Raw genomic sequence first — 25,840 nt, forward strand, 5'->3', positions numbered from 1 at the left:
TCGACGCTGGGACCCCTCCACCCCGCGCGGTAGGGGAGAATCCTGCCCATGATGAGTGATCTGGGGAACTCACACGGAATTACTGGCATATGTATCAAAAAGATGTATTGATATTCTACTTAAGAACTTTTTCACTTTTGATTCTCACAGCTGGTTCAAAGAGATCAGAGAAAAGCAACAGACCTTCAATTGGAACCCCAAGCCCCAAGCTAAATGGTAGGTTCATTTTATTGAAACTTTGACAGATTTAGTTATCTAATTGTGTGGATGAGGTATTACAATTTTAGTGGTTTGTTCAAACTTTTTGATGTTTGTTTTAATAGCAAATTATTGTGTTGCATTCGAAATTGCTTTATTTTGGCATTTTCAATGTCAAACTATATGGACATAATAAAATATAGTAATATTGTGATATTTCACTAACTGAAAACCCATGACATACAGGTTGATTTGTACTTCATTGTGACCTCACTGTAGAACTGAAGATTCCTTTCATTATATTCTCATTAAAATTAGGAATATTCTCTAATGGGACATTCCATTGTTTTATTTTTAGCTGAGATTTTCTCAGATGCATATTAAAAATGTGGCTGGTGATTCAGGAATTAAGAAGTAGCAAGAAAAAAGTTCAACTGGCATATACATTTGTCTGATGTTTGTTCTTAGAATATTAAAAGTTCTTCTGAGCACTGAAATAAATTATGGCCGGATTCTCCGTTGCGAGTCCGCCCTGTGACCGCGCTCAGCCAGATCTCCCATTCACTGCAGCATCCCGCTGCCATGAATGGACGGAGAACCCAACCTTATATCTCTAATGCTCAGGCTTGCAACTGGCCTTCTAACGTATAACAGTTACATTGAAAGCTCTTCTGTTCTTTTAATAACTGTTCAGTAATAAACACAGTATCACCAACAACAGTCCTTAAGTGTATCAAGACAGATTTCTACCCATTAAAAAAAATCAATAATTATTTCAGTTTTTAACAGTTTATAGTGAGCACCTGTTATTCCCCCAAGTGTTGATAAAAGTCAAAGGATAGTCTTAAGTTAGCTGTGTAATTATTGGTAAATTGTTGCCTATCAGGTTTCACCTTTCAACAAATCAATTATGAATGGAAATCAAACCCCAACTAATAAGATGAAAAAAACCTCCTGAGCTAGTTGTAAGAACCTTAGAAAAGTAATTTAGTCACTCTCAACCCAATTCCAATGGATATTAGTACACTTCTGTGTAATTTAATATCAAATTTTCAATCTTGTTTGGAAACACCGAATTATAAATGGTGGACCAACAAACATTTCATTGAAAATGTTCTGAAGGCACAAAATTGAAGTAGAATCTAATGAGTTGTAAATTCTATGTGTACTGTCCTAGCAATGCTTACTTGCTACAAAAAGTGAGAAGATGTGTAATTTAGCATCATTAATATTCCTTGCTATGATAAACCATTTTTGTCGTGTTTGTAGATGGTGTACTTCAAGTGAAATAAAGATAATAGTGATGAGGGATCAAACATTGGTTGGAACCAAAACAGGCAGCATTGCATCAGTGACTTGTAAAACACTCCGTCCAATATTCAGTTTGATTGGCTTCAATGGAACTGAACCTTGGGTTCAACAACTGCAATTCTGTTTGTATTGCATCCACCCCCAAGTTCAATTTTAGCCACGTCTTTTATTTTCGTAATTTGTTAAACTGTACTTTTCTGATTCATCACTAACATGCTTCTTTTTTACAGTTCCAGATGATGTATTTGCCCCATATTATATTTGGAAGGGGTCTTATAATTACAAAGGAAAGAAACAGCCCATGACGTTAACCATTACGAGTTATAACACTTCAACAAGCAGAGTGAATGCCACTCTCACAAACAGTCATATGGAGTTACAGCTTTCAGGTACAGATTTATCATCAATTTTCTAAAGTTGAGCAGTTCGGTAGGAATGATGTCTTCTCTGGCACTGGTCTTCCAGCAGCTTTCTCTTCTGGAGAGCAATTGAGATTGGGAAGACTGAGTAATTCTCAGTTGTCAGACATAGAACATAGAACATACAGTGCAGAAGGAGGCCATTCGGCCCATCGAGTCTGCACCGACCCATTTAAGCCCTCATTTCCACCCTATCCCCGTAACCCAATAACCCCTCCTAACCTTTTTGGTCACTCAGGTCAATTTATCATGACCAATCCACCTAACGTCTTTGGACTGTGGGAAGAAACCGGAGCACCCGGAGGAAACCCACGCAGACACAGGAAGAATGTGCGGACTCCGCACAGACAGTGACCCAGAGGGGAATCAAACCTGGGACCCTGGCGCTGTGAAGCCACAGTGCTAGCCACTTGTGCTACCCTACTGCCCTGGCCTCGAGGTTTTGAGACCAATTGTATGTCCTACTGTCTACACTGGCTCAAAATAGTTAATTCAGAACAGCCTGGGCGCAACTCTATCACCTTCCTAGTTGCAAAACTCAGCTACGGAAACATTAGGGACCTTCAAGCAGCTAGTGGATAGGTACATGGATTATGGTAAAATGATATAGTGTAGATTTATTAGTTCTTAAGGGCAGCACGGTGGCATTGTGGATAGCACAGTTGCTTCACAGCTCCTGGTCCCAGGTTCGATTCCGGCTTGGGTCGCTGTCTGTGCGGAGTCTGCACGTCCTCCCCGTGTCTGCGTGGGTTTCCTCCGGGTGCTCAGGTTTCCTCCCACAGTCCAAAGATGTGCAGGGTAGGTGGATTGGCCATGATAAATTGCCCTTGGTGTCCAGAATTGCCCTTGGTGTTGGGTGGAGGTGTTGAGTTTGAGTGGGGTGCTCTTTCCAAGAGCCGGTGCAGACTCGGGGGGGGGGGGCGAATGGCCTCCTTCTGCACTGTAAATTCAATGATAATCTATGATTAATCTAGGACAAAGGTTCGGCACAACATCGTGGGCCGAAGGGCCTGTTCTGTGCTGTATTTTCTATGTTCTATGTTCTATGTACTCACTGGGATAAACATGCGGAGTGAGCCGTGATGGGATTTTAAATTTCTTCTATGGTGTAGTAGATATGTGAGAATGTGACCTATCATAGAATACAGAGATTATTCTGTCCAATACGACTACTGTATTGCTATGTGTAACATAGCATGTGGCACAGTTTATAGCACTGCTACCTCACAGCACCAGGGACCCGGGTTCAATTCCGACCTTGGGTGACTGTCTGTGTGGAGTTTGCACGTTCTTCCCGTGTCTGCATGGGTTTTCCCCAGGCGCTCCGGTTTCCCCCACAAGATGTGCAGCTTAGGTGGATTGACCATGCCATATATACCCTTAGTGTACAGGGTTGTGTAGGTTAAGTTATGGGGCAAGGGCGGGGTCAGTGGGAGAGTGGACCTAGGAGGGTTAGTGCAGACTCAATAGGCCAGGTGGCCTCATTCATGACAGTAGGGATTCTATGAAAAACATGGACCATTGAGCTCTATTAGTCTAAACCTGTGTTTATACTTCACAAGAGAATTCTCCTCCTGGAATCCTAGTATCCTTAGATATATTTCATTACTTTAAATACCTACATCAAGGGCACAATTCAGCAGAATCCAGATAGCCGGCTCTGCAGTGTCGAGAAAGACCCCACTATTCAACGGCACTTTGCCGATTTTATTTCCTCGGCGAGCAACTCCCCATCAAGGCCACTCGAAGTCATTTCATGCACTGGTGGTGAGCTGAGCTTGCCAATGCAGGAAGACTACTCGCAGATCGAGGAACCATTTTTAAAGGTAGTCCTGATCTGTACCCCAGAGTAGCCTCAGGAGCCCCCCCCCCCCCCCCTCCCCAACCCTTCCATTCCTCCTCCTGCACTTCACCCAACTTGCCTTTTCCAGGGACCTCGAGCCACCCCTCAGCCCACCTCTTATGGGCAAGGGCCCGCACCACCCCGGGCCTGGACACGACCCCTGGCACAAGAAACCTAGCACCTGGCACTTTGCCAATGCCCCTGGCAGTGCCCAAGTGCCAGGGTACCACAATTCCCAACGCCTGACCACCTGGGAACCTCAACTCCCCAGTGACAGCACCCGAGGTGCCATCATGCCTGGTTCATGACTTTGTGAACCAGTACCAAACGGCGCCCATTTGACACCTCGGTGAATCCCAGGCCCCAGGTGAATTGGGAGAGTGCATATTTAAATAAACCTAATGAATAATTTAAATATGCGCACCTGGATCTCGTCCGGCGAGAGTGAGAGCCAGATTGTGATGCACCGAGAGATTCTGTAGTATTTTGCGATACGTTTTGAGTGTCGTGATTCTCAATGAAGGCCTCTCACAAGATTCAATGGCTTCACCCCAACACCAAGTCGGGGACGGCGAGGCCGCTGAATCGCTCCCCATGTCTTCCTATTCATATCTATCACTGTTCACTGAATCATTTCTAATGGAGCTGTATCCATTATGTGGTTAAGTGGTTAAAACAACATACACCCATTGATTAGGACAATATTAGATTAATTTATTCTGATCTACATTTCAATGACTTCTAGATGCATACAGTACTGATTTACTTTATTGATAATTAGAATCAATGTATGATCTGCAATGATTTTCAAATCCTCTCCTTTTCAACATTAACAGCATAAAAATGAAAGACGCTTTCACATTTATATGTATTTTGTATTATCTTCTTCTACACACATTACCTTTTATTTATCGTCATTAAGTTTGATCTGCTCCAGTGCAGCTAATAAGTATAATAGTCTAAGTCTTTCTGATGATAATTCACCTCTATTAATCTCAATGACTGTTTACCAGTGCTTTGTGCCAATAACGGTCATAATATTGTTTTCTACAGAAATCATATCATTCTCAAATATCATGTGCACAACTGTTGCAGAACAGATTCCTGCAGGATCCCAAGAAAAATATTCCCCATTTATTCCAGTCGTTTGGCTTCTGTTCCTGAACCAACATTTAATCTATTGCATAAGGCTCCCTTGCTCGTGTCATGTGGGAAATTTTCAATGCTTTCTGAATACTAAATAAACCACATCTACTGGATTGTCCATACTCAATGGCTTTGTTGCTGCCTAAGATATATACAGTAGGTTTATAAGACACAAATTCTTACTGCAGAAGCCATGGTGGCTACATCCAATAATATCTATGCTCTTTAAATGCTCACTTAAGGAGCCAGACTTTTCCCCTCTGTGAATGTAAGGCTGTAATACCAGGTCATGACTGACTATTTTCTGAGTGTTGGAACTATAGTTGCTCTCCTTCAGTTTTTTGGCACAGCTCAACTTCAAAAAATATCAATCAAAGTATGACCAATTTCTAACATTAATTCCTTCAATATTGTAGGAGATATCCCATCCAACCTAGGAATCTTGTGGACATTTATTTTTTTTGATTGCCACGTAAAATGTCCATGTAATAGTTTCTAGCTCTTAATTTAGTGGAGCTGTTAATCCATTTAAAATAAATTATTCATGGCTGTGATTAATATGAACCAGACAGAAGGATGTTGTAAGATTACATTAAGTGTAATTTTTAGACTTAAGTGTTGTGAATTACAGACCCATTTACATTGAAAGGACTTTATCTCAAGTTCTCATTTGTAAAAACTGATGTGAAGAATTCATTCAATACCTCTGCACATCCTGATCATCCATCAAGCCAGGCAGCATCTGGAGAGAGAAACCGAGTTAACACTTTTGGTAAATGACCTTCCATCATAACTGGGCAAAGTTGGAAATGCAATAGCTTTTAAATAAGTGAAAGGAGGAGAGTGGAACCAAAGGGAAGGTCTGTGATAGGTTGGGCAGCACTGTGGCACAGTGGGTTAGCCCTGATGCCTCACGGCGTCGAGGTCCCAGGTTCGATCCCGGCTCTGGGTCACTATCTGTGTGGAGTTTGCACATTTTCCCGTGTTTGCGTCGGTTTCGCCCCCTAACCCAAAGATGTGCAGGTTAGGTGGATTGGCTACGCTACATTGCCCCTTAATTGGAAAGAAAATGAATTGGGTACTCAAAATTTATTTTAAAAAAAGGTCTGTGATAGGTTGAAAAAAAGGAGAGATTCTGGGAGAGATTGTCCGGGTATTCACGCCGGCAGGATCTTCCAGTCCCACCGACAGAGCACTCCTGCGACGGGTTTCCCAGCGGTATTTGGTGGATTCAATGGGAAATCCCATTGACAGCATTGGGACCAGAAGATCCTGCCACCGGCCAACGGCAGGCCGCCTCCCACCACCAAGAAATACGCAACAGTGGGGCCAGAGAATCTTGTTCCGTATGACAAAAGAGTTGGCAGCGCAGGGCTAAAGACAATGCTGTTGGGTGGGGATGTATCCAGAGATATTCCCAGAGTGAGTGGCAGCTACCATTTGAAATAAAAAATGAGGGAATGAGAGTAAAAGACAGGTCTTGTCTGAAATTATTGTACTCTATTTTGAATCTGGAAGGCTATAAAGTGCCTAATTGAACATTGAGCTGCTGTTCCTCAAGTACACACAACCTCACTGGAACACTACAGAAGGATTTTGAAGACCTACAAACTTCACTGAACACTTTGTTCTTCTGATTCTAGCCTCATGTGCGTCATGCCCTCCTTTGTTTCACCTCCGGACTTTACTTCTGAACTGTCTAGGTCCTACACTCTGGAACTCCGTTTTAAATCTCTCTGCTTCTCCTCCTCCTTCCCCTCCTTTAAAACCCTTTTTAAAATTCACCCTTCGAGCTTGGATTACCACTTTCATTTCTTATTTATTGTGCATTGGTGAAGCATATTGGGATAATTATCTACATTGAAGGCACAATTGAAATGCATGCTTTTCTACACAGCTCAAAATACAGTTTTAAGCAGCCAGCAGTTGTTAATGTTTGAACATCTCTTTAAATATAGTGTATTCTCCAGTCCTCTTGTTACAACTTTGTAAAGTCAGAGTATAGCAAAGTGATTTGTCAATATCAGTCATCCATGTGACCTGCTATATCTATTAAAATGAATGTGATGTGCTATACTTATTAAAATTATTATTCTTAAATGTGATTCAAGGACCTGCTGTTCCGTTTCTAGGTATACTTCTTCACTTTTGTTTGCTCTTTTAGGTGTCTACAAAAACCTAGAAGCACGCCTCATGCTTCTAATGTACCATGTGAAGGCATCGGCCCAAGCGTCTATAAGCAAGATCAAAGATCAATGGGCTATGGATGGTTATGTAAGTCTGCTTCTGTGAGCTCAGTCAGATGGGTTCCTCTTGGCAGACTCATTTTATACTGATTTTAGCTTCCTAATGATAAATAACTGAGAATTAATCAATTGAATAATCGCAAGAAAACAACGGATATTTGCAAGTACACAGCTGGTCTTTTGCTTCAGTCATTGGGGTAGACTTTGATTTTTTTGCCTATGATGGTTCAAAATGGTTGGGTGTAAGTCAGCAGCCCATTTTATATCCCACTGTATTTTGATTTCCTTTGAAATCAATGGAGAAAATAAAGCATTGAGTCAATGGTAAATAGGGAGAGATGTAAAACAGAATGCTGACTCAAAAAGGCGAACATCTGCTCTATTGTGAAAGATATGCCTCTCATAAAGCAAGTAATAAACATTTGTCATTTGCCAAATATGAACTTGGTGTGGTTAAACTGTTTTTGCTTGGCATCTACTTATCAATATGTAAAAGTTTTAACTGGCTAAAGTAGAAAGGATTTCAAGAGTTTTACAATAATAACGCAAATCCATGTTTACCAAATTTATCCTTGAATATTGGCCGTAATCCAAAAACATAATCACTACTTTATATTTATGTAGTGATTGGAGCATAAAATGTTCCAAGACAATCTACAGGAACCCAAAAATGCAAAATTACATAACCAGGTGATATTAGGCCTGATGGCCAAAAGCTTAAGAACATAAGAACTAGGAACAGGAGTAGGCCATCTGGCCCCTCGAGCCTGCTCCGCCATTTAATGAGATCATGGCTGATCTTTGTGGACTCAGCTCCGGCCCGTACACCATATCCCCAAATCCCTTTATTCTTTAGAAAGGCATCTATCTTTTTCTTAAAAACGTTTAAAGAAGGAGCCTCAACTGCTTCACTGGGCAAGGAATTCCAGAGATTCACAACCCTTTGGGTGAAGAAGTTCCTCCTACACTCCGTCTTAAATCTACCTCCCCTTATTTTGAGGCTATGCCCCCTAGTTCTGCTTTCCCCGACCAGTGGAAACAACCTGCCTGCATCTATCCTATCTATTCCCTTCATAATTTTATATGTCTCAATAAGATCCCCCCGCATCCTTCTAAACTCCAATGAGTACAGTCCCAGTCTACTCAACCTCTCGTCATTATCTAATCCCCTCAACTCTGGGATCAACCTAGTGAATCTCCTCTGCACTCCCTCCAGTGCCAATATGTCCTTTCTCAGGTAAGGAGACCGAAACTGAACACAATACTCCAGATGTGGCCTCACCAACACACTATACAATTGCAGCATAACCTCCCTAGTCTTGAACTCCATCCCTCTAGCAATGAAAGACAAAACTCGATTAGCCTTCTTAATCACCTGTTGCACCTGCACACCAACGTTTTGCGACTCGTGCACCAGCACACCCAGGTCCCTCTGCTCAGCAGCATGTTTTAACATCTTACCGTTTAAATAATAATCCATTCTGCTGTTATTCCTCCCAAAATGGATAGCCTCATGCTTGGTCAAAGATATCTGCTTTTAAGGGTGTTTTGAAGATGTTACAATCCCAGCTGATGTTACTACTGGACCAGTCAGATCCCAGAGTGAAACTTGGCTTGATGGATCCTAACATTTATTATTTTAGAAACCGTGGAGGTAAATTACTCAACAAATTCACAGGAGCCTTCTGATGAACCTTTAAACAAGAAAAAATGAACTATATTAGACCAGACAAAAACAGGTTAGAAAGATTGTGATACCTACACAAGAAAATGATTCAAATCACACTATTTCTCCACGCTAGCAATATCTTTAATGACACATACAAATTCAGGCAGATAAACAGTTTACGTTAACTACTCTAACATTCAGTATAAGTACACAATAAATGTCAACCAAATGTGATGAAAGCAATTTACTGCGGATGCTGGAATCTGAAACAAAAACAGAAAATACTGGAAAATCTCACCAGGTCTGACAGCATCTGTGGAGAAAGCAGGGAGCTAACATTTTGAGTCTGAATGGCTTTGACAAAGAATGATCTAGTCTCGAAACAATAGCTCCCTTCTCTCTCCACAGATGCCGTCAGACCTGCTGAGATTGTCCAGTATTTTTGTTTTTGTTTTGAGCCAACTGTGAACTGTGTTCAGACACATCACATTCCAAAATAAATGACAAATGTGACCAAAGCAGATTCTGTGGATTCCTCAAAATCCACCCATATGCTTCTCACACTATGATCCAACTGAAATGCTGTCTTTCTCACAGGGGTTTCCAATCTCCACATTTGAAGAGCTTTACCTAAGAGTTCTCTTCAGACATCATTCCCACTCAAACAGCTTGCACAAGCATTTACCTCCAGGGATTCAATCTCAACCGTTTGAACTTCCTTTCTTCTGGATTGCTGAATACTCTCACACTTCACCTTCCAAGCAACTTTCAGATCATCAGCCGTGCCAAGTGGAATACCACTGCTCCAAAAGGGTATTTTGCCCGTACAGCTTGCAGCATGGAGTCACCAAACTTCGGCTGCCCTCTCTAATCTTAAGGACTTCTCTCGAGCCTACTTCGCTTTAAGGCTGCTCCTCACAACTTTGTGTTTAATTTGGAGTTTTTTTCTCTGCCTCTTTCCCAAAATGTTACTTAACAGGATCTCCTTCTGATCTCTGCCCTTTTCTCTCAGCTGGGATTATCTTCTGGGACCTCTTTCCATCCTATTTCCTGGTTTTGGACCACCTTCTTGGTTTTGGACGTTTTCCGGGTTCTCCTCTTCATGTCCTGCTCCATGGGACACCTTCTTGTCAAAGATGCTCCTCTTCATGTCATCTGACCTACAGTTTTATGCTGTTTCACCTCTTGTTTTCTTTTCCTTCTGTGCATGTGCAACCCTTTCCCTGCCGGCGCATGGGTAGAAGATCCAAAAATCGTTAAAAAAAGCAAGCTATGCATGTGTGCGGCCATTCTCCAGCTGGCATAGCAGCAGTCTGAATCTCTTGCAGTCTCCACACCCTCCGAGATAGCAGTGAATCTCTAATGCTGACCTAATCAGATTGCTGAGCCTTCAGCAACCTGGGCCCTACACTAGAATTCCCTCTCTATACCTCTTTACCTCTCTTTCCTCGTTACAATCAAAATCTTTGACCAAGTTTTTCACCCTAATATCACCTGAAGTGGAAAGTTATCAAGTTTGCTTTTTAGCGCTGTTGTAAAGTGCTTTGGCATATTTTGTTATATTAAAGACACTGGGCAGGTATTTCCAGGCGTCTCTGCCAGCGTTCTTGTCCGGTCTCACCGACAGTGAGCCACGTTGCGGGTTCCCCGGTGGCGAAACATGCGAACAATAGGAAACCCCGCTGACAGTGGTGGGACCGGAGGATCCACTGTGGCCAATGGTAACAAGTGTTATTATATAAATAGCAGAAGTTGTAATGGTTGTTATTATTTGAATAAAAGACAGTAATTCTGCAGTGCAGGTGAAACATTAACTCTAGAATAGACCAGTTAGGCCAAATGGCCTGTTTCTGTGTTGCACACTCAAAAGTAACTCATTCAAATCATGCTCATGGAATGTCAAGTGACAGCACCATGTGAGGATGGTTCGACTCTGTAAACAGGTGCTTGCTGGGTGCATTTTCTCCCTCAGCTTCCTGTCCTCTTTTACCAAAATTTGAAATGCCTGTCAACATCATGATTTATCATTATTGTTTTTATTTTGCCAGGTTTCTGCTGAGCCTGATGGTGCCACATACGTGTTTCAAGGATTTATACAGGGTGAAGATTATGGACAGTTTGGAGTACAGAGATTAGGTAAATCCTGGTGATAACCATGCTGAATTCAGAATCATACATATTTCTTTTAATGTGGATTGTAACCTCACCAACTGCACCTGTTTGTGACATTGGACACCAAGTGCAAGTGTTTTAGAATTCCTACAGTGCAGAAGGAGGCCATTCGGTCCATTGAGTCAGCACTGACCCTCTGGAACAGCACACCTCCAGGCCCACTCCCTCGTCCTATTCCGGCAAAGCCATAATCCCACCTAAATCCACACATCTTTGGACACTAAGATGCAATTTAGCATGGCTAATCCACCTACCCTGAACATCTTTGGACTGTGGGAGGAAACTGGAGCACCTGGAGGAAACCACCCAGACATGGGGAGAAAGTGCAAACTCCATACAGACAGTCACCCGAGGCCAAAGTTAAACCTGTGTCCCTGGTGTAGTGAGGCAGCAGTGCCGACCATCATGCCGCCGTCTTGCTGCCAGTGTCAAAAGTAAAATATCAGAAGTAGATCAGTCAAGACTCCTGACCCACTCCAATTATAATAAAAGTCCTTTTATTATCCTCAACTAATGGCATCCTTCACTTTCTGCAACTGTCAGGAACAATTTGGGCAGGGTTTTTCGGCCGTTCCCAGTGGTGGGATCTTCTGGTCCCGCCGTAAATGATCCCCCGCCATGGGTTCACCAGCAGCAGAGGGTGCAAACAATGGAAAACCCCGTTGACAACGGCGGGAACGGACGTTCCTACTGCCAGCCAATGAGCGGGCTGCCTCTGTCATGGAAAAACACCCCATGGGGGAGGATGGGGTGTGGAAAATCCTGCTCATTGTATCCTGCCAGGTGGTTTAGAGGTGAGACATAGGTGAAACAGATTATATTTGCACACTGGCACACAGAATAAGTGGAGCTAAAGGATGATTCAGAAGTTGCTTTGATTTCTTCATCATTTATTTCTCCCATTCCATGGCCCCAGTCCAATGTTTCTTGATTTCCTGTGAGGCATCTGCCCCAAACAAACTGAGAACAGGGCAAGGAGGAAATATGGGAAGAGCCACTATCTAAAAATCCTGTGCCACTGCTGTATTTGTTTTTTCAAATGTACATGTTTTTTAAGAAAACTAAACTGCTGTTGATGTTTTTGCTACTGCTTTAACTTGCTTTGCTTAAGCAGATTTTATTTATCTCCCTGTTCTGTACACAATCTTTACTGAGAATGTAGATAAACCCCAGTTAAATGGTTTATCTCTCCCACGCCACAAATTCATCCATTAGTAAAACAGTGACCTTGGGATTGCCCTCAATTTTGTCCCTTATTTTGATCTCTGCTTGTAATTTACTGCAATGGGATGTGATCTCGGAAGAATTTTTCCCACACCTTACTCACTTTGTAATGCACTATATCTAGATTATTGCTTAACTAGCATATTTGCCAGTACTGTAAATTCAGATAGAAGTGGAAAAAATTTCACCAGTGGTAACATTGCAGCCAGAATTTATCCACGTGTATTTATGATGTCTGCTGCAACTATGGTAGGGAATTCTTTGCTCTATCGAGCTTCTGCATAAAAATCACCGTTCTCCTAATTATTGTAATTATTTCTTTTCGCAACTGATGTTACAAAACGCAAGCACTACACCAATACCTTCCTCATGTGGCTATTCACCATGTATAAGCCTACATAAGGGGCTGGATTCTCCTCACCCCGACGCCGAAATCGCGTCCAGCGACAGGGCGGAGAATCCAATTTCCCGCATGGAATAGGGCTGGGCGCCGGTTCCACGATTCTCCACCCCCTGAAAAGCGGCGTGCCGATTATCCACCACCTAAGGCCATTGCCTGAGGCTCGCCCCTCTATTCTCCATCCCCAACTGGCCGAATTACCGATGGTTTGGACCACTCATGGTCCCACCGTCCGTGATACCTGTGTGGCAGCTGCAGACTCAGTCCGTGGCCCCACAATCGAAGAAGGGCCGATCGGAGGGCAGCGGGGCCTTATTTGGTACTGGGGTTTCTTTGGTGCAGGTCGGGCGAGCGGCCGATCGGGGGCACTATTTTCATGGATCAGGTCCACGGTCTGAGTCTGCCAGGGAGCTCTGCACAACCGCTGGAGACCGTCGCCGTATGCATACGAGGCCTCTGACCTGGAAGTGCGGGAGGCCGTATCAGCAGCTGGAGCTGTGAGCTCCACGACAGCTGCCTGCTCGCCCTCTGCAAGGCTGTGAATCTGTGGCCTTTTGTTGCCAGTTTTCGGCGGTGTGGGGATATAGTCCCAATAACAGAGAATCCAGCCCAAGATTTATCATGAGAAATATCTGGCCATTCGGTATCACAGCCAAACCGAAGCTGGAACCCAATCCTCTTCTTATCTGATACCCAGATATTTTAGCTTCTCAGGCCAAGCATACTGGAGCCAAGATCCATTGCCAACCCAGTTGACATCACCACCAAATGAGGGTCAAGAAGAGTTTCAAAAGTGTTTAATAAATGTTAGGAGCCCGATCAAATGGCCTCGTCGCGCCCGACTCGGTGACATGACAAACGGGCGAGATACAGATTTGCGTCTTTAAGTGAGCAGTTAGCCTCACCTATATATTTCTACACCACAATCTCCCAAGGCTCGCGATCGAACGCCCAAGCCTGGGAGTCTTCGCAGTGACACCGTTTAGCACAGGTCCACACAAACATGGACCAGGTGTAACTGCATCGGGGGGCTCTCCCACATTTTCTGAGGCCCCTGGGTGGGGGTCGAGCTCTGGCAGGTGGTACCGTGGCACTTCCTCTGTCCCTACCAGCCTAGCACTGCCAGCCTGACACCTTGGCACGACCACCCGGCCACCCTGGCAGTGACACCCTGGCATGGACAGGGTGCCTGGGTGGCACTGCCAGGCTGACATGGCCTGAATGCCAGGTTGCCCATGCTGGGGATCGAGCCTGGGAGCGCCATGCTCTTATGAGATTGGTTGAAGAGGGCTCAAGGACCTCCTAACAAGTAAGTTGTGTGGGTTCGGAGGCCATTATGTGAGGTTGAGAGATCGAGACGGCATTTGAAAATGGCACCCGATCACTTCCTGACGAGGCCAGAAAAAAAAGTCCAATTTCATAGCGGGGTCGTTCTCAGCACTGCAGGCACCCCACTAAACTCAACCAAAGTGGGACTCTGTTTTTCCTGCATTAAATCACAGCACAGATGTGCCCCTACAATTATTAAAAGTGTAATGAAAAAAGTGAACCAGTGCTGAGTCCGATTGCAATTACATTTGCTGAGTAAAGTTTGCAGTAATACCTCCCTGGAATTTGACAAGTCATTGGCAATCTGCAAACTTTCCTCACACACAGTTCTTAACCTATAAATGACCTTAAAACATCAACAGCTGACAGACTTTGAAACATAAGTTCATGTCTGTAGTTGAATAAAACAAAGTGCAGAACGTCTTGCAATACTCCCATTCTTCTGAAACCATATCATCAAACATACTGTGAATAACATCATGTCAGATCTGTCAGTGTGCATATGTTCACACAAATGACTTTGTTGAACTTTTCCTCTGCTGGGGTGATTTGTTGCAGTTTAATTGTTTCTATCCATTTATTTTCTGAACTGACAACCAAAATAGACAATGAAAAATGATTTTATCACGCTGCAAGAGGCGCCACAGCTATTGTAGAATTCTTCACCAGTTTATTTCTGCTACTACTTAGCTTATAAATCTGTAGTCTGAACTGCTTGGTGTTACTGGTGCATGCAAATTCCAAAAATAATTTCCTTTCATGGCTCCTAACCCCTGAAACATCTGTCACACAATGTGAAACTTTCATTATCCAATTACTTCAAAACTTAATATGGAGATAAAATCTGTTTTATTTTATTGTATTGTGTCAACATAAAATGTTTTGTTACTTTTCCCTTGAATCTTGCATATTTATATTTCATTATAAAACAGCTTCTCAATTGCATTTGATTTCTTTTTAAATACATCTTTAGAAGTGCAGGTGTGTTTGTGTATTGTAAGTTGCCTATTTATAATATCTTGCAGACCCTTCCATGATGATAGAATATGATAGAAATGTTTTTAAAGTTTTAGTTTTAATGTAAAACACTTTAAGTAAGATGATATATATAGAATATTGTTGGTGAGATTTGTACTGATCTCTTCTTCGGTGATCACTCGCTAATGAGTATGATTATCCAGCTAAGAAACTCTGTGTTACTGGTCGTGGGTCCTTGTGTGGCTAATGAGCCTGATCCTAGAGTCGCATCTTCGAATGCACACTTCACAGGTATTTCTGGGAGGTGAGGTTGGTCCTTGGAATCTAGATCGCTGGTATTCCTTTCTCAGGCTCCTTTTCTGGCCTCCTCTTGCCTTCAGCTGTCCTCAAAGAATTGTGTCCCTTCAATCAGGAGGTTCCTCCAAGTAGGTCTCTTCTGAGCTAGTGTCTCCCAGACATTGATGTCTATGTTGTATTTCTTGAGGTAACCCTTCAGGGTGTCTTTGTAACGCTTCCTTTGTCCTCCTCCTGTTTGGGAGCCTTCCTTGGGCTGTTTGAAAATTTGTTTTGGCAGTTGAGACTCTGACATCCTAAGCACCTGGCCGGACAAGCAGAGTTGGTTTTGGATGATCATGGCCTCGATGCTGCTGCTCTTCGCAGCTTCAAGGGTGCGCCTATCCATCCAGCTGATGCGGAGAATGCATCTCAGGCAGCATTGAACATCTCTCTCCAGAGCCTTGAGGTGGCTTCTATACATAGTCCAAGCTTATGAGCCATATAGAAGAATTGGGAGGACCATTGCCTTGTACACAAGGATCTTAGTGTCAGCATGAATTTCAAGGTTTTCAAACTCTTGCCCTTATACCTCCGAAGGAGGTGCTCGTGGATTGAATATGATGTTCGATCTCTGCATCGATGAGAGGTGGCACCTCAGGTAGGAGAAATGTTCCACGTTTGGTAAGGTTTGATCTTGATGGAGGGTGAGACTTGATCGTGCCCTGGGGTGGGTTAGTAAAGGACTTGAGTCTTCTTGAGGTTGAGGCTGAGACCAATTAATCGTTATGCTTCCACGAAGGTGTTAAGCATGGCTTGGAGATTACCTTCTGAGAGAGTAGAGGTGGTAATGTTGAAAGAGATCTACCATGCAGATCTCGTGGCACTTGCGAACACTAAAACTCAGTAGAAATTTGAGTTAAAACTTCTCGGGTGCAAATAAGAATCGTTTATTGCCTCTATTTGATTACAATTGAGAGAGCCACTTAAATCTTATTCTCTAATAAGTCCGGCTAGCAAAAAGGACTTAAAGAGAAGTAACTTGTACACAATTTAACTTTTAAAATAATATAGAAATGGTTTCTTGCTCACGGCAAACAGCTTGCATTTACTTCAAGAGTTAGAGTGGAAAAGTGGAAGTATAGAGATCGAGAATAGTTTAGATCAAAGTATAGAATGATCCGGATAAAGATGGCCGTACGGACCCTCACGGTTATAGGAAATCATATCAGTCTTTAGCGATCTATCTACACCTCTAAGCCATCCTAATTGGTTTGGGTTAGATTCAAATGAATTTGATTTGACGGTAGCTGTCAATCTTTAATGTGCAATATTAGCTTTAATTGTTTCATGTCTGAATACTTGTGCATGTTATGGAATGCGAATATGTGCTGTTATCGCGACCAGCTTAAACTGGTCTTCTGCTGACTTAGCTGTTATCTGCATTGTGAACAATGGTGCCTTCATATTACTATGGCGTTGTTATGGTGTTGCTCTGTCCTTGATCTGACAGCACAAGTATAGTGTCAAACTGTCTTGCAAATGTTCTGTTTTAATCTATAATGGAATTATGCTGTTTCATGCTGTTTTGTGTCTCTGTATGTTTTGAGATGACCTGAGGTTATGAGTGAATTTAAAATGGGTATATATAGAAAGACTGGGGCTTAATATTTACTCTCAATAGCTATCTTTTACCTACCAGGTGTATTAGAAAATAGTTGGCTTCTACAAATGTTTTCTGCATACTGAAGTTTCATGAGCAATGTCAGTGTCTTTTTTTCTTGGATTTTAAACGGTTGAGGTTGAAAAGTTTTCTGTCCATCCTGTAGAAGATATCCACTCCACTGGGAAGCTTGTTCTTGAAAAGGTGAAGGATGGTGGTGATGAAAATGGAGGAGAGGGATGGACAAGATGACACATCCCTGCTTGACTCCAGTATTGATCTCAAATGTTTCTGTCTTATTTCCATCGGTGAAGACTATCGGCAACATTTTTTCGTGGAGGATTCGGAGGATGTTGATGAATTTCTCTGGACAGCGGGCATTTGACGGGGTCTTCCATAGGGCTTCCTGACTGACTGAGTCAAAAGCCTTGATCAGATCGATGCAGGCCATGTAGAGTGGTTGATGTTGCTCCTGGCATTTCTCTTGAAGTTGCCAAGCAGTGAAAATCATGTCTGCTGTTCCCCGATTTGGTCAGAAGCCACACTGGCTTTCCAGGTGGATTTCTTCAGAGATTGGGAGTAGGCGGCTTGCAAGGATTCGGCCAATGATCTTCCCAACAATGGAGAGTAGGGACATTCCTCAGTAGTTCCCACAGTCCGCATTGTCTCCTTTCTTGAAGATGGTGGCGATGACAGCATTCCTGAGGCCAGCAGGAATTTCTTCTTTGTCCCAGATTTTCAGGAGCAGCTGATAGAGATGATAGATGATCTCTTCTCCATGTTTGAAAATCTTCGCCGGAATCCCATCCACTCCTGTGGCTTTTCCATTCTTCATGTGTATAATGGCGGCTTCAACTTCATCCACACTTGGTGGAAATCCAAGGTCATCTTTATGGGGAGTTGGGGGCTTTCCTCAAACATGTCCACACCTATTATTGTATCACTGTTCAGGAGTTCTTTGAAGTTTTCTCTTCATTGAAGGCTAATTTTTTCTCTCGATAGAGAGTTCTGTCCTTACTCCGCACTGGTTTGGGGCCTAGGGTGTTGGGTGCATATATTGCCTTGGTGCAACTGAATAAACCCTGGGTGTCGTGATTGTCAGCGAAGAGTTTCAGCTCCTTAGCTTTCTCAGTTACCGTTGGTTCTTGATTTCCCCAGATCTTCTTCCCTAGATCTACTGATCCACAAGCCAACTTATTGAATTAGTCAACCGTGACAGCATCAATATAAAAAAAACTCAAAAAATTATGTAAGCACAAATTACTCTTCTTGATAATAAGTGCTATCTCCACCCATCTATCTGTTGCAAAGAATAAAAAAGAACTAACTGAAATGAAAGGGGCGGGAATATCCGTTTCAGAGACTAACTTCTAATGCTGGGACTGAATGGGTGGACTTCCACAACAACGCAATTGGTACCAGTCCTGGACGAATTCATCAACCGTTAATGGGCTAGCACCGGCGTCACGTGGAGCATGATTGATTCCAATGAAAAATGGTATCGGAATCGCCGTGGTCGGGATTGGCATTCAAGAGGCTGACTAGCTGCAGCCGCATATTAGCACTCCACTCCCCATGCACACTTACCCCAGCCAACAAGATGGTACTGGTTGCGCTGGCTCCCGCCCATCATGGCTGGGGCCAAAGGGTACCGGGGGGGTGGCATGGGGGACACCCAAACGATCCATGGCACTAAGTTCACAGTGGACAGTCAGCAGCATACACAGCTGCATGGCTGCCTTGCAGTCTGCGGCAATGGTGTTCCATGCCTGTCCACCCGGACCCCACGTCCCAGGTCCTGTCAGCCCCGCTACTCCCCTGGCCCTGGCAGAAACACCCAGGCCAGCACCACAACTGTAACACATCATAGAGATGTTGGACGTTTTTCGTACCCCCTCACTCTTCCTCAGCAGCCATGGGGCCTGGTTCCTGATTTTTAAAACCACAACTGAAACTCGCCATCGGTAACTCCTCCTGGTGGAGGCGGAGCATTGCGGAAGCCCCGGAGAATACCAGGACAGGCCTGTTAATGATATGCCAATGGTGTTTACTGTACGTATGGAGTAGACTGCATTGACGCTGCTGTCGAGGCACCAGAGAATGGCATTCCGTCGGGCAATTTTCGCCTCATGTGCAATTCTCTGCCCAATCGCCTTTTGCGATTCCAACGTTGTTGGATGGAACATCCCACCCAAGGTGTTTGTGAAATATTTTAAATATCTTAATTGGCACTTTTTTGACCAACCACTCAAAGTGACCGTTGTGTACCAGCAAAATGTGATTGCTGATGATTGTTCATTGGTTAATGAGCTGTTAAATTGATCAGGAAAGCTCATATTGGTTGTATAAACATTGATCAGTTATGCAGCTAAATTTAACAGCAATCATTCTAATAGCTACTGAGACAATGTAAAAATAAAAATGCAGATCAAATTATATGCAGAAGCAATTTCTCTCAGTGATGTGGAGAAATTTGTAGGCTGTAATTTGCACCAGCAGGTTTCTAACAATGTGATTGTTGCATTATGTCTCAACAATATACCTTTCTGTTACAGGCCTGAACTCCACTCACGGCTCAAATTCTCCCAATCCACCACATGGTACTAACAGTAGCTCTGTGGCCATCGCCATCCTTGTGCCTTTTTTTGCTCTTATATTTGCAGGATTTGGGTTTTACCTTTATAAACAAAGGTTGGTATTAACTAATATTTCTCCAATTACAAACTGACTTTAATGCTCAAAAGTAAGGATGTTTCTATTATATGTGACAGACGACAATGGGAATTATTGCCAAAGTTGAAAACTGTACCGATAAGACAAGCTTGTTTGGAAGCCTGAATTTGGCACATAATTATGGTTCTAATTGCTAGTTATAACAATTTGAATTTGCTCTGAGGTGCTACCCCAGCCATCAGCAAGATCAACTAGATTTGGCAAAGTTTCTGTGGAGTGGTACATTGAGTTCCTGGCACCCATTCCCTCTGTGGAGTACACTGGTTGGCACACAGTAACATGGCACTGGGAACGGAGAGAAGAGTGCATGTGTTCTCAAACATGGAACTTGATTTCCTGGCGGATGAAATCTAGAGGAGGAAGGGTATCCTATCCCCACAGGGAAAAAGGACATGACCTCACCATCTTGACATTCTCTTCTGCAGCAGCTGTTGCTGCTCTGCCTGATCAATGTCCTTCTCCCGCTTTTCATGTGGATCGGCAGAGCATTTGTAAGATGCCCATGACCAAGAACTCCCGTTCTTGAGGATTCTGAAGGTAGAAATGTTTATTCTCTTTGGGTAAAGTCCTCAGCAAGTCAATATGACAGGAATGTTGATGAAACTTTGACAATGTTTTCCAGAAAGTCTCAAGAGATGTGTTTCAGATGTCCTGTTCATAGCCCCAAAAGAAACTGAACATGAAATAGTGATGCAATTTAAGTAACTTTTGAAATCAACATCAACACCTTGTTTACTCTCAAACAGCCAGTTGCAGTTAGGAGAGGACGTTAGGGCAAGTGCTAATTACTATATACAATGTAATCACATTGGTGGGTCCTCGGAGATGTTTTAAGCAGCTGCTTACTGAGTCTCCACATAGCTCTTTCTCCTGTAATCTTTAACTGCTTTATCAAAATAGTAGGTCAAATCTTTCGACGAGTATGCAACCAGTGTCTGATTGCCACTCCATTCCTACTTATTTACCCTGAACCTCCACATTTGTCACCCAAACCTCTGAACCAGGCCTCCTGACAAATGTGAAGCAGACAATAGAATCCCTGCAGTGCAGAAGGAGGCCATTCAGCCCATCGTGTCTGCAACAACCCTCTGAAAGTGCACCCTACCTAGGTCCACTCCCCCCACCCCATCCCCATAACTCCACCTAACCTTTGGTTACTAAGGGAAAAGTTTAGCGTGGCCTATCCACCTAACCTGCATATGGCTATGGGAGGAAACCAGAGCATCCAGAAGAAACGGGAAGAATGTGCAAACTCCACACAGATGAGATTTTCACACAAGACCTGATGTCCTTCCTTCATGGTGCAGGAGCTTTGGGGAAGCCAACCCATGTCCCCTTTATTTACAGACCCAGATGTCATATTCCAGTATGTTAAAATGTCCTAATGCACTTGATAAGCTACAGAGAGAAGGTAAATGCATAAGGTGAGTTGGCGAGAGATTAGAATGGAAGGTGGGTGGGAGAGGGGTTAGAGTGGCAGGTGGGTTAGTGAGAGGATAGGGTGACAGCTGGTGTTTTAGATGGTAGGCTGCAAGGTGGGTGGGTGAGAGGGTAGGTGAGAGCTAGGAAACCATGTGGGTCGGTGAAGTGGTAGGCTGGCAGGTGAGTGGGAGAGCGAGTAAGGTTGGCTGGACTGTAGTCAGGAGGTGGTTGAAGTGGGGGTGCTAGTCAGATAGTAGGATGGGTAGTTACATAGTCGGAGGTAGTCTGGGGGTTGGAGGGGATTTTCAGAGAATAATCAGCGGCGTCAGAGGAATACGAGGCCAAGGTATTCAGGAACCCGGGCGAGAGGGAGCAAGAGTTAGAATTGGTTTCACTTCATGTAACGTTTGCTGGGTAACAATTCTGCTAGGTAAGCCCGAATCATCCAAAGTCTCCGACTTTAAATCAGAGTTTTGGAGGGTTCCAGACGCAGGATAACTCCCACTGGAAACTGAAATTTCCTGGACAATTCTCACAGAGTCCTTGCTTTGGGACCTCCACGGAGTCCCACAGTGCATCTTCCTGGGTATCCCTGAGGTAAAATCATTCAGAGACCCGAAGATCTGAGCCAATATCTTGAACTAAACACAGGCTTAAACAGGTGTTTTAGTTCAAGACCTCACCTTGAAGTATCAGTAATGTCTGAAAGTGCATCTAAAAATGTAACCCAAAATATCAAATACTATGTTTTAAAGCACAGCTAACGCCTCTACCATGCCTAAGAATAAGAGGCTGATGAATAATATAATGAATCTCATTAACAAGATGAAACCTTAATTAACTTCACAAAACTGGAAAATCACAATGCAATTATACATGAATTTGTTAAATTAAACTAATTATCGATGATATCTTATGGCTAAAGTCACAACCACTTACTGTTCTCTTGGATAGCAATAAGCAAAGGGAGAAATTATCGAGAAACTTTTAGAATCGTGCTGTAATCTGGCAGCCACCCTGTAATAAAGCAACTGATATATTCAGCAAATCTTAAGTTGAATAGAACTGATGAAATAATAACATAAGAATCTTGTTAATGTTACATTTCTGAATGCTACTTTGTATTGAGAAACTGTATTGGAAAAACTGGGGCCGATCTACCCAAATGGGAACAGAGTCCCATAGCGCCTGCGATTAGCCGGATGTTTCCCGCCACTCGGAGCACCGAGAAACACCACGCTCTGGAACAGCCATTCAGGTAGATTAGGGGCCTCAGTGGGGAATGTACGGCCAAGGCTGCACTTAATCCCATTTCCTGTCCTTTCTCAACAAGTTTTCTGACCTGTAATACATTGCCTCAAAGTGGTAGAAGCCGATTCAACTTACAAAAGGGAATTGGTAGAAACAGTAAAAAATAATTGACAGAGCTATGGGGAAAGAACATGGGAAGTGGAAGTAATTGATAATTCTTTCAGAGACCGAGCGAAGATACAATGGGTTGAATGGCCTCCTGTGCATCGTGATGCTGCTTCATTGATATTGAGCCCTGAGTTTAGATTTGAAGCTGTTAGTTTTCTGCTTTTTTGTTACAGGACTGCACCCAAGACACAGTACACCGGCTGCTCTGTACATGAAAACAATAATGGTCAAGCAGCTTTTGAAAATCCAATGTATGACACAAATGCGAAGTCAGCAGAAGGCAAGGCAGTTCGATTTGACCCCAATCTCAACACAGTCTGTACAATGGTGTAAGCCAAGGGACCTTGTTTGACCGCATAACCTGATACACATCTAGCGCTTTGCATCCTTGGGACATCCAGATTTTGACTAAACCAACTTATGTACAATGCACATTTGGTTCATTGCTATTTAAAGCACACTTTTCAGGAATTTAATGTACCAGATTTATCTGAAGAACCGGAAAAAAGAACATGTTTTCATGGCTCACCCAGTTTGAAACAGATTTTCTCTTCATTCTGTTACTGGAGAGCTTTTCAGCAACTTTAGCTGCACTCTAAGAGTGCTTAGCCACAATTTTTTCAAAAATTAAACACTTTCTCAGAAGAAAACTGCAGATACTTGAGGAGCATTGAACCTCTGTTTTCAATGTTACAAACAATGGGGGATAGCATTTGAAATGAAGGTTGGGACACTGAACACGTAACAATGACGGTGAAGTACTGTATAGTCAAGATTTTGACAAGTTTTGCCTTCTGGTGTAAAAAGAAACTTTATATAAAAAAAAACAACTGCAAAACTGATTTTAAATACCTGACTGTAAAGCGGCCAGTGTGGTACTCACTAAACAGATTTCTATGGAACACTTCCAGTCTTTTTTGATTGCCGAGAGAAATCTCTTCATCTATTTAATTTTTTTTCCATATTTTTTGATTTCAATTTATATTCTTCGTACAAAATGTTAAATTCTTGCCACAGAATAAAATGAGAAATATTTATACTATATATTCATATTTTCAAGTAACACATATGCATGATATGTTGCATGCTTCATTATTATTTAATTACTCAATTGTGTTTTTTTTTTACAACAAACCATTTTATTTATTGTCTAATAACGTTACGGTCTTACGTACGTGCTTACTGCAGTTCATCTTGACCCTTTCAACATGAAGTGATTTATGGTGTGGATGTCATGCATTTTGCACTATTGATACTCATAGTATAATGGATGTGTGTGTTGTAATAGAGCAAACATATTTGTTTAAATCTGATTGGAGTTTTGTAAGGTGGAGAGTGCAAAAATATAGACCACGAGTATGGGGGGTATCACCTGAGACAGCTGCTTTTCTTGCCCATTCTCTAATTAAGTAAATGCCTTTATTTTTTTTCCATTTTACATGTCCACAATAGAGATCCATGGATTGAGTGTGTTTGCTAACAAGAGATGAGAAATTAATCTCTGACATGATTGACCAAAATGTGTCAACTGTTTTAATAGCAGCCAAACTGCACATGACTCCTTACACTTTCTGTTGATCACCTTTTTAACATTTGCCTTAAAGAGTAGAGCCATGTCATACTATACATTGCAGTAGCAACAAGTCTCCACCTTCCATCTCTACTTCACAACTCTGAAAGACATCTCATAACTCACAAACGATTATTACCACTGTGTTAGAAAAGCATTCGCATGAAAATTTAAGAACAGAAGTACAATCAAACTAAGATAATCTTGTTTTATTTTGCTGAAAGGATTATCAACTAACTGGAGATATTACTATGTTGTAACTAATGTATGCACTGTGCCTACCAAAAATTAATTGAGGCCAACGTTGCTGCTCCTAAAATGTCCTATGAGTGCATTTTGTTCAATCAAAAATCTAGCATTGGGCTTCAAGATCCATTTAACTTTAATCAAAAGAATTGACTACATTCAAATACAAGAATTTTACAATGCATCTGAAGCTGTATTAAAGTTAACGGCAATTATTTTTCTTCAAATTGTCTCACGTATGTTCCTGCTCACCCAGGTTTGTATACCATAAGTGACTGCAATAAACAAAGTACATCCATTGAAATTAGAACAAACTTTAAATTGTACCTGAAACAAATTTCATGTACAACCTCCTTACTCCTCTGTATCATGTTTATTATAATTAGATGCATAAAAATTTCTTTTGTAAAGAAATATATTTTTATGAACAAAGAATTTGTAAAATGTATGGATCTATGATGTAAATTTTCAATACATTGTAAAAAATATAAATGGCTCAATGCTTTTGTACATTTTGTTTATGTGGGCTATTCTGTTTTCCTACAAACCTGTATATTGTCAGTGATTTGATTTTAGATTAATCTGATGATTTGACGTCTATCTTTGGTGCAGAACTAAAAGGATGGTGCATTGCCGTCTTTCCTATTACATAGCAAATTGAGGGCCTGTCTGCCTGCTTAGGTAGAAGTAAAAGACCCTGTGGCACCATTCAGTGAATAATAAGGGTGCGCTGACAGTTCCTTTGTCAACATTGACTTCTCAATCGATGCCATAAAATACAGAAGATTGACTTGTCATTATTTTGGTTATTTTCAAGACCTTGCTGTGCAGAAATAGACCGCTATACTTTCTCGAAAAGAACTAATTCATTGGCCATAAATCTCTTCGGGATATTTTAAGGATGTGAAAGGCACTTAATACATGCAAGCTATTTCTTACCTCTCTGCAGCTCAGAACCTAATTTTGCAAGAAGAAATAGCATGAGGCGAAATGTCATAACATTCAAGACTATGGGCCAAGTGCTGAAAAGTAGGATTGATATTGATTTAGCGTAGTTTTGTCAGTGTAGATTCAATGGGCCGAAAGGCCTGTACTGTATGATTCTGTGATTTCTGTTGAGTCATAATATACTAAAAGCATCAGGCAGCAACAATATAATCTGTTTGAAAATTGGTCATGTAATAGACAAGTTAGCATCAGTACAAAATTTTCACACTTTTTCTCATCAACACTTCATACAAATGGACCTTTTTCAATGACAGGGTATCTGTACTTTGTGATGATATATAATTGTTACTGAGAGTGACTAAAGTATACACCATATATAAAATAAAGCGAGTGAGACTTTCCAAGTCACACTGTCAGATTATAGTTCACCATTATATGTAAGAGCAAACCGAAAAATGTCACAAGAAATCCCTGTAAGTTACAGCCCTTATGACGCGATACTTCCCACATCATAAATTGCTATCCATTGGATCCAATAGACTCAAAAATCAAGTCCTTCCATTTTCAGAGATAGAGGTCATAATTCATGATTAACCTGTGGCTGATTCACTTGTGGAAGACAGCATGCAAA

General features: G+C 42.2%; 1 protein-coding gene across 2 annotated transcripts in view; it reads left to right on the forward strand.

Annotated features, from left to right (window-relative positions):
* Positions 1 to 24,706, forward strand: part of csmd3b (CUB and Sushi multiple domains 3b) — a 2,718,576-nt gene extending 2,693,870 nt beyond the window's left edge. For both annotated transcript variants that reach the window (XM_072467431.1, XM_072467430.1), the window contains 6 exons: positions 151 to 216; positions 1,740 to 1,898; positions 7,082 to 7,191; positions 10,881 to 10,968; positions 19,427 to 19,562; positions 22,619 to 24,706. In XM_072467431.1, the coding sequence (XP_072323532.1) occupies positions 151 to 216; positions 1,740 to 1,898; positions 7,082 to 7,191; positions 10,881 to 10,968; positions 19,427 to 19,562; positions 22,619 to 22,778 (719 nt within the window). In that variant the 3' untranslated portion in view covers positions 22,779 to 24,706. The remainder of the gene's footprint in view (positions 1 to 150; positions 217 to 1,739; positions 1,899 to 7,081; positions 7,192 to 10,880; positions 10,969 to 19,426; positions 19,563 to 22,618) is intronic.
* The last annotated feature ends 1,134 nt before the right edge of the window (positions 24,707 to 25,840 follow it).

Source organism: Scyliorhinus torazame, chromosome 11, assembly GCF_047496885.1.
Source record: "Scyliorhinus torazame isolate Kashiwa2021f chromosome 11, sScyTor2.1, whole genome shotgun sequence".
NCBI lineage: Eukaryota > Metazoa > Chordata > Chondrichthyes > Carcharhiniformes > Scyliorhinidae > Scyliorhinus > Scyliorhinus torazame.